The 10,139-nt window shown below is 38.3% G+C and overlaps 1 protein-coding gene across 1 annotated transcript; it reads left to right on the top strand.

The window, feature by feature from the left end:
• Positions 1 to 6,230: 6,230 nt before the first annotated feature.
• Positions 6,231 to 9,507, top strand: CMQ_2814 (integral plasma membrane protein; the record flags this gene model as incomplete). Its single annotated transcript, XM_014316892.1, has 4 exons — positions 6,231 to 6,321; positions 6,395 to 6,562; positions 7,041 to 7,138; positions 7,720 to 9,507. The coding sequence occupies 4 exons, from the start codon at positions 6,231 to 6,233 to the stop codon at positions 9,505 to 9,507; spliced, it is 2,145 nt and encodes a 714-aa protein (XP_014172367.1).
• Positions 9,508 to 10,139: the final 632 nt, after the last annotated feature.

Here is a 10,139-nt window from a genome sequence, read left to right as displayed (position 1 = left end):
AATAGCCTACTAATAGTATGTTTAAAATTTATAGCTTTAATAGGCGCTCTTAAAGCTAGAATAAGTAGTTTATAGTGCGTAATTATATAGAAATAGTAAAAGTAGTTAACTAATAATTAGCTTATATATAGCTAGCTATTACCTTATAGTCTTTTTATTTCTTATAAGTGCGTTTTATAGTTTTTTTGTAAGACGATAACTTATAGCTAGTATATACTAAGTGCTTTTTTGGTTTTTAGGTATTATACTTAGCTAGCTAGCCTTTTTATTTTACTAGGAACTAGGTTTACAACCTTTTACTAAGGTAAGTAATAATGTCTTTAACCTTATACTCTTTCTAGTCTTTTACTATTTTTAAGAATAAAAGCTCTTTCTTATCTTTTACTATAACAGTTTATAGCTTAAAGCAAGAGATGTAAAATATATTATATTAGCATGCATACTATAATAGTAAGGCAACTTAATATATAACTAAGCCTAGCTTCTTTATAATGTAGACGCGTAGAAAGGTTAGGTTTAGCTTCTTTAAGCTAGCTAGGTTTAGGTGCTTTATTAATAAACTTATAAATTTGCCTTTAATAAAGTCTTTATATAGGCGTTGCTTATTATAGCCCTTCTTTTATTAGCAAATCGCTTTTTCCTACAACACTTCTAGCTTTTACTAAATAGCTTATAGCCAACTAACACGCTTTTACACGCCCTTTACTATAGCCTTAGTAAAGAGGAAGTTGTTTATAAAATAAAGGTAGTATATATATAACGTATAGAATAAAGAGGGCTTTATTATAGTATAGCAGGCGTTGTAATATACAAACTTTGCTATACTTAACACTTGCATCTACTAGTGTTGTAAACAACTATAGAACGTTTGTAGGAAGCGCTCTAAGGTTTAGCTTAGGATCTTAGTGCTACTATTTGTTTATAGGTAGTACGCTATTAACATTATTAGCTAAACCTTTTAAAGTTGCATTAGTTCCTACTAAAATTAGCTAGTAAATAAGCTGTCCTTATTACTAATAATTACTTCTAAAATACTAAACTTAGTCTTTATATAGTTATAGATACGTTAGGCAACCTTAAAAGCTATAACCGTCTTTTAAGTAAGGATAAATATACTATGCTTTATATAGCAATTAACTATTATTAAGATAGCGTTATATAAATAGCTGTCTAAGCCTAGGCTTAACTTAAGACTAGTTATAAAATTTATACTAATGTGCTAGAATAGCTAAATAAGTATAAGTAAGGACTAAAGGTATTTATATAGCTTATACTACAAAACCTTATTGCTTATATATAACAAATAGTTAGCGATAAACGCGTAAACGTTAGTAGCTATATCTAGCTAGTAGTACTTCCTAGTAAAGAGTTCTATAGTCTTATAGACTCTTATATAGCCTGCTATAAGGGAGTTATAGTGTAAACTAATTAGCCTTACTTATAGCTTGTTTGCTAATAAGACAACGATGTAATCTTTATAGAATAAAGTATTCTCTTCTTATAGATAATAAGTGTTATTCTTTTAGCTTTGTCTAGCCTTTATAAACAGGTTTTTTAGTAATTAGTCTTAGCCTTAAGCGTTATAAATAGTATTATATAGTTTAAAGAAGCACTAGAGTTATAGCGGCTATTCTTAGCTAGTAGCAACCTACGCCTCTTATACTAATATTAATAAAGCTCTTAGTATAAAGAGCCTTAATAATTAGTTTGCAATCTGTATCTTTCTAAGAAGTAAGGAGAGTATGTTATTATATACAATGTTACCTTTTATATAGTCTAGTTAGCAAGATAGACTGTTTACTAGGTTAGTAGACCCTAGGTAGTGCTTAATCTTAAAGTTAAACGCTAAAAGATAGAATACTTATTAGGTAATTTAGTTCTAGAGATTCTTTGCTAATACTTTAACAACGCTTTTTAGCGCTTAGTAGTTAGTTAAGACTATAAATAAGTTCTTTAAACCTTTTAAATAGTAACGCTAGTACTTTAAGCTTTTAATAATAGCTAAGAGCTCTTACTATCTTACTCCTTACTATATTTTATAGACTGTTAGCTTACGTAAGTAGTAAGCAACTAGTTGCTACTTGCTATCTATAAGCTAAGAGATAATGCTAGAGATAGCGTAGCTTAACGCATTCGTTTCTACTTATGTAAGCTTTATATTATTATAGTAATAAAGAATTATTGCTATTATAAATGCTATTTTTAGCAATTTAAAAGTAACCTTTGCCTCTTTAGTTAATATAAATAGTTGCGTAGCAACGGCTTTACGCTTATATAGTAAGCTAAAGCTCGTCTTAATTAACTTTATTAAAGCTTGCATAATGCAAGAGTAGTAGGAAATAAAGCGTTTATAAAAGTTTGTAAACTCTAGGAAGGATTGCACATTTTATACGCACTTAAGGGCCTTTTATTTAGCAATAGCTTTAACCTGCTTAGAGTTTATAGCTAGCTCTTTTATAGTAATAATAAACCCTAAGAAATTAATTTTCTCTGTAAAGAATTTACACTTCTTAAGATTTATATATAGCTGCGCAGCTTTTAGCCGCTTAAAAACTAATTAAAGGTGCTTCTTATACTTCTCTTTAGTCTAAAAGTAGATTAAGATGTTATCTAGGTACACCTTGCAAACTATGCCTACTAGCCTTGCTAGTGCGCGGTAGATATATGCTTAAAATGTAGCTAGCACGTTAGTTAGTTTAAAGAGCATAATATAAAACTTAAAGAGCCTATATTTTGTTTAGAAAGTAGTCTTTTACTAATTAAAGGCCTTAACTTAGATTTTATAGTACGCTTTCTTTATATTTACTTTAAAGAATACAATTATGCTATCTAAGTAATTTAATAGCTTACTAATTAATAAAAGAAGGTAGCAGTCCTTCTTAGTTACTTAATTTAAACCTTAGTAGTTAATGTATATATATAAAGTACTATCTTTCTTTTAGACGAAAATTACTAGAGCTTTAGCTAGACTATTGCTATAGGCAATTTGCTTATTTGCTAATAACTTATTAATAAAGTAGCAAAGCTTCTTTTGCTAGGTAAGAGACAGCAAGTATAGAGGGCTATATAGTACCTTTATACTATCTTCCAGCTTAATTAGGTGCTTTGCGTTTACTAATAAAGGTAGTTTCTTTACTTTATTAGTATTAAGCACTTTAGCAAATAGTTATATATAGAATAGTAGTTGCTAGCTAAGGTCTAGTAAAGCTAGATTATTATTTATAGTAAGGATGTTTAGTTTATAAAGACTTAAATCTAACTATATTAAGTAGATAGCAAATAACTTCTTACTATTATATAAGCGTTAGCTTATTTCCTTAAAGGTCTTAAAAACTATAATAGCAAATAACTAAGCTTATTAGATAGTGTTAATAATAACGCCTAAAAACCTTCGTCTTTTATAACTTAAAATAATGTCTTTATAGTTAGCGCCTACTTAGCAAATAACTATAAAGACATATATTAATATATAAAAGACCTTATTCTTTATTAGTATAATAGTTAGCTTATATAGGCTATAGGCTTATAGTGCTTTCCTATTAATAAAGACTAGGTTTAGGTTTAAGTACTACTAAAGTAGCTTTAAACTAAGCTATTAAACAACCTTTAGGTTAACTACGTTTAGGTTAGCATAGAAATTTAGGTTTATAATAATAGTAGCTTAGCGATTACTAGGCGTCTATACTTTAGCTAAAGTATAGTAGTAAGGAATTATATTTTTAGTTAGCTATACTAATAAGGTTAATAAAGAATAAGGCTTTTTTATTAACCTTACTAGTTTTCTTAGTTAAAGTAAGTTGCCTTTTAGTTATTAAGCTCTTAAAGACTATCTTTTAGTTTTACTTAAAGCTTTTTAATATATACATAGGTTTTAAGCTTAAAGCACTCTTAGAAAGTATGCCTACTCTTGCTATAATTCTAGCACTTTAACGCAACATTAATATTATTTAAACTACTAAGGTTAATAAGTTAAAAAGTAAACTAACCTTAGCTAGCAACTAGTTATAGGCTTAGGTTGCTCTTTATAAAACCGTAGTTCTTTATCTTATTATTATTATAGCGCTATTTCTTTATTAGCTTACTAGCTAGCACGCTATTAACTATAACTACCTACTTTTAGTTATTTTATCTCTTTGTTTATTCTTAGCCTTAAGACTAATACTCTTTATAAGCATTAGTAATCTTTATTACTATACTAAAAAACTTACTAATAGTTTTATTCTAATACTACTTTGCTAAGTAGTTGTTAAGCTTTTATTAATACTTTTAAGTAATCTTACTTACCTACTTAAAGGTATTACTAATCTTTTATTATAAATAGTCTTATTTTTACTAGTACGCTATTAGCAACTTGCCGCCCTACTAAAGCGTCTAGCTTTCCTTATAAATATAGTATATCTAGAATTTAAGGTTTATGTGTTCTTAATAATTAAACGCAATAAAGTGCGTCTATATAAAGCGTATAATTAAGAGTTTACTAGCGTAAAGTTAGTTGCAGTTCTTTTACTAATTAGCTGCTAGTATAGTAGTTAGCTAACTACTTACCTAAATAATCTTTATATCTTTTAACGCATTACTGCGTATATTAATATTATAAGCGTTCTTTATTATTGCTAACCACTCTTTTATCTTTATAGTAAAGGCACTAATTTCTAGCCTTTTAATACTATATTATAGTAGCTTATTATTATAGTAGCAACTACTAGGCAGTAGCCCTATAACCTTTATAGCTATAATATTAGTTAATGCCTCTAGCGTCTATATAATGCAAGTATATTCATCGCTTTACAGCTGCTTTTTAGCCAGCAAGGTGTCGTTAAGCAGCACGTATACCGGTCTCGTTTCTAACTTAACGGACAGGGTTAGGGTGCCTCTAAATGCTGCGCGCAAGGTATAGCTGCCGTGCATTAGCGTAAGGGGTAGCATTAGCACGTCCTTAGCTTCTAACAGTTCGCATGCTAATCGCAGAGTAGCCGCCCTATGATTAGACATTGCTCCTTATAGAATTAAAGTTAAAGAATGTAAGGGTTAGTGTGCAATGCATGGTTATAAAGGCTTAACTAGTTTGTACTGTTATATTAAGACTTTAACTTAACGAACTATAGGAGACTGGTAGGCGAAGGTTAGGGTTAGGTTTAGTTAGGGTTAGGTTAATTTATACGTGGCTAGAAGATGCGGTGTAGCGCAACCTTAGTAGGGCGTGGCATAGCTAAGTAGCTATGCTAGTCCCGTGCAACGTGTTAAGATAGTTTGTTAAGTCTGTCGCTTAGTAAGCGACTAGTTGCTAAACCGGTGCGTAGGGACGCGTGTGTAGAATACCCTTACATTAATTTAGTATAAAGTAGTAAGTATACTAGGTAGTAAGAATAATAATAAAGGTAGTATTAGTAGACGCTATTACTTTTGCTAATAGCCTTATTATATTTTAAGCTAATTAAGCACTAGTTTAAGGTTGTATAGTATAATACTAGTCTTTTTAAATATACTAGTAATTATAAGTAGCTTAAACGCTTGCTAGAAAACGTTTTTTATAATTAAAAGAAAGTTAAGCTTACTAAAGTTTATTAGCTTTTCAGCGATTTTTTGAAGTTAAATCGCGTTGAATTGTGCTTATTTGGCTGGTGTGACTATTTGGCTGGCTAGCGCCACCTATGGTGGTGCGCGTTTTTCAACGCGCGCCCTAGGTAAAGCAAAGCACGAGTAGATCTTCTAAAGGCCTTAGAGCTTACTACGATACGTGCAACTAGTCCGGACGAATATCCCACAAGGATTACCGTACGGGTCTTACACTGGTATTCGCGCAGACGACTGCGCGTACAGACTAGTGGTGCACGGAGTAGAAGCCACAGTAAGTTGTATCGTATCTTACGATAGCGGAATTAGAGCTATTGAGTTTGGACGATAAAGTCAAAGCATGCCACCGAATTTTTCAACCTGGGATCGGGCTAAGACACGAGGTTGCACAGTCATTGGCCAGCTCCTCCAAATAATTTTACTACATAATATACTTAGGGGGGTATGCAGCCGAGGCTACCGGTTGGTGGGCGCGTCGCGAGAGCTTTATTTTCAAATCATCAAACTTGCACGCCGCAAATGCTTATGTGAAGCCTTTCCCGCCCTTTCCTTTCCCCTTCTTCCTTTTCGTTGTCCTGCTTTATTGCTGGGCTTTAAGTTTTTAGCTTCCGCCCTCCCGTTTTGGTAGTGGTTCTCTACGGTCTGCCACTGCCAGCATGGCTTCCCGATACAAGGACAAGGAGGCCGACGTGCTGGTCTCCTTAAATGGACGATGGGTGAGCTGGGCACACACAGCGGCGGCGTACTGTATGTCGACCCCAGTTTTCAGTATTGTCATGCTACGCCTGTGTTCTGTCTACTGATGTTTTATTCTATGCAGCGGCCTTTCTCAGTGCCCTCGTCGTAGGAATCTCGCTCCACTACGAGAAGATTGTCCAAAACGAATGGTTCGGCTACCCAGAAGAGTGGTTCCCGTCCGTATCAGCAACGATCGGCGACAGATACCCAGAACGATCGTTCTTCATGCTGTTTATTGCTTTGACATCCGGTTAGTTTGAGCACTACGAGATAAATATGGTCATCTCTGTTGGCTTACTTCCTGCTAACGAAACGAGGCCCGAGATTCGCCTTAGTCGGATTGTGGTACTTGTTGGCGTCAAGCCCCGGACGGGAACTCCCAAAAGTTGTCGCTTCTTTCGGGGTGTTTCGATCACTCACATGTGGTGGCTGGACGTATGTGACGTCGACAGATAATCATGATTGGCACGATATTTTCATGATATCCTACCTTGTTGCAACAATCCCGTGGATGTTCGGATGTCTCGCCCTGAGCCCCGCAAATGCACAAGCTTTGAAGTACCGCAAATGCATCGCCGCTGGGTTTTTTGGCACCATCATCCCGATGGTATATTTTTTTATCCAACACAAGGTTCACCGTGTTGCAGGTGGTGAGTTGTTGACGTTTACCTTGGCCACTACTCGGTCTCCATGCATTGTTTTCTCCTACTAATCACCCGCAACCGCAGCCTACACGATTTACGCATTTTTTGAGTGGTCTCTTGTCCTCTCCGACGTGGCCTTCGATGCCGTGACAGCACTAGACTTTAAATCGCTCGATCTGATAGTGAGGGATACCAGAGGAACAAGCAAGGGGTACGTGCAATGGCTTCCAAGGTAGATGGTTCTGCATACCTCTGTCACAATGGCAAGCATAAGACGGTGTTCACGAAAAAAAGAATTCGCGTTCTGTTTCAGGTGTGGAGGGGTGTCTTGACTACTCGATAGAGGCAAGTTCGATGAACAGCGTTCTAAAAATTCTGCAGTGCACGACGATCCCCTGATGCCGCTACTCAAACCTCGGAGAAAAGGGAGAACCATACCGATAACGTGGTTTTGGCCTTCGCATGGCCTAACGCATTGGATGCTGCCGCTGATGTGTACCACGGATTTGTATTCTGGTCGGTCCTGACAAGTCTCGGCTTAGTTGTATGGTACTTCCCTTTGTGGCACATGGGCATCTCTGGATACGAAGCCTTTGTCATGTCGACAATATCTCCGTTCTTATTCGCTATCCGGCCATTTCGAGCCCTCGTTGTTCGGCATCAGCGTCTCATACATCTGTCGTCACTCGTTGGCCTCTTAGCATACAAAGTTCTTGATCCTGCGTATCGCTTGTTGACTATCGGCCTTGGAGTTTCTTTGCAGTGCCTTGCTTGGGTCGCCACTTTCACATCAGCAGCCAATCGTGAGGGCGTAACTGAGACCAAGGTCCTCGCTTTCACTCTCGGCTTGCTCATGTCGAGCATTGCAAAATTCGCCTGGCACACAAACAATCCTATTTGGCCGATCATGCATGCGGAAAATGGCGGCTGGAACGCTACCGGCTTCTTTATTGCCGTTATTGCAGCACTGCGATTCACGAGAAAGAGTGCCACTTTCAACAACCATGCGGATAGTCTCACAAAAGGCTCCAGCTTATTGTATGCTCTAAGCGTTGGTGGCCTTTTCTTTGGACTTCACTCTCTGCTGTCAGACTCTAGCACTATGATTTTATGGGTATGGGAGGGTTACCCAGTCCGGGGACCTCTCTCTAACACACACGCCCATTACACAATTTTCGCCATGACCTGTGGTGCTGTGCTCGGAGTGTCTTCCCCTGCCCTGGTCTCGTCGTGGTTGGCTTTCGGATTTGCAAGCGTAGGTGCTGGTGCGCTCACTTTGTCGGGCAACTGGCTCGGTTTCTACGGTGGCTTGATCTTAGCGACATACCTCACAGCCTTTGCAATCCCTCTTCTCACAGCTGCGTCCAGAAAAAGCCCCGCCGTCGTATTTGGTCTAGGCTTCCTGGTTTACAACTTTATGGTACTCTTCCATGTCTGGGTTGTCGCTTATGCCTTTGTCCCTGGCGGACCACTGGTTCGCGAACACACGGATTGGATAATGACAATCACAATGGCTTTACTTGGCTGTGGCGTTTTCAGTATCACTGCAGCGGAGGCGCGTCCCTCCTCATCCAAATACCGGAAGCGCGGTTCAACTGCCGGACAACGCAAATACTACTATGGCGTCGCAGGATTACTGAACATACTGTTCCTCTGTGCTGCTTTTGGTCGTTTTCCCACAAACGACTTCCAGACGTATCATCCCGAAGATCGCGTTCTGACCGCTGGTATCTGGACGATTCATTTCAGCTTAGACAACGACATGTGGAGTTCTGAACGGCGAATGCGCGACTTGATTAAGGAGGCAGAGTTGGATGTGGTAGGCCTCCTCGAGAGCGACCTTCAGCGCATTATCATGGGCAACCGTGATACGACTCAGTTTCTTGCAGAGGACCTTGGCATGTATGTCGACTATGGTCCAGGTCCAAACAAGCATACGTGGGGCGCGGCTCTACTCTCAAAATTTCCCATCCTCAACTCAACACACCATCTTCTTCCTAGCCCAGTCGGCGAACTAGCACCTGCCATTCATGCAACGCTAGACGTCTACGGAACACTGGTTGATGTATTCGTTTTCCATTCGGGACAAGAGGAAGACCCGGGGGATCGTAGACTTCAGTCAGAATATCTCGCAAAACTCATGGGGTCTTCTCATCGGCCCAGCATCCTTCTCAGTTATCTCGTCACGAAGCCGCTAGAAGGCAATTACAACACATACGTTTCCGGGACATCTGGAATGCATGATGTCGATCCGTCTGACTGGGACAGATGGTGCGAGTACATTCTGTTTAAAGGCCTTCAGAGAGTTGGCTATGCCAGAATAAGCCGCAGTACTATCACAGATACCGAGCTTCAAGTTGCAAAATTTGTTGTTCCGCACAGCAGCGAACGAGCGGCATATTTATTCAACGTCGATGATGAGACAAGAAACAGACGGGTGCCTGAGGCCGAGGTTCCAGAGGGTTGGAGATTTCCCGCACTTTTTAGAGGTGACGGCGTCAGAGGCCATCGATACCATGTTTTTGACGAGCCATGGTATTACAACTATTGAGAAAGACACTCGCGCCATAAGCAGTTCAATTTGTAGGATCTAGACCATCGCACGCCATGTACTACAAGCATTGTATATTGTATCACTACAAACCCGTCTACTATGCACTGTTTCAAGCCCACCTAAAGATTGACAGGTAGAAGGACTCAAGTGTGTATTCATTGTCATATTCTACAGTTGTGTTTTTAATAAAATCAGGCGAACATGCGTTTGGTAGAAGGTGGTACGTGAACACACAAGACGTCAGCTAACTGTCTCACAATGTGACACGACCGCCAACCTCAAAGGTGTGCAATTATGACAATCACAGTCCAGCAGGAAAGCAGTTGTAAGTCAGTTGTAAGTAAACATTTTAAAACGTAACTCGACATACAGCAGTCATGCAGTTACACTTCAAGAACTGTTAATCCTTCTGTACGTAAATGTAGACAACTTTCTTCTCCCCTCGAAGCCCAGTTCGTGTAGCGTCCCAGCCTAGTTCCTTGATAGGAAGTTTCATGGACTCAGCATCATCGCCGCGAAGTTCAATGCCTTTATACCAACGACCACCGCCACCTGGACACACTTCAGTGATGATGTTCATTTTTGGAACGGAATTCTTGGCTCCAAATCCTTTCATCAGTTCAGCCACG

Source organism: Grosmannia clavigera, assembly GCF_000143105.1.
Source record: "Grosmannia clavigera kw1407 unplaced genomic scaffold GCSC_144, whole genome shotgun sequence".
Taxonomy (NCBI): Eukaryota; Fungi; Ascomycota; class Sordariomycetes; order Ophiostomatales; family Ophiostomataceae; genus Leptographium; species Leptographium clavigerum.
The sequence above is the reverse complement of the archived record's forward strand: the minus strand, read 5'-3'. Positions and strand labels throughout refer to the sequence as shown.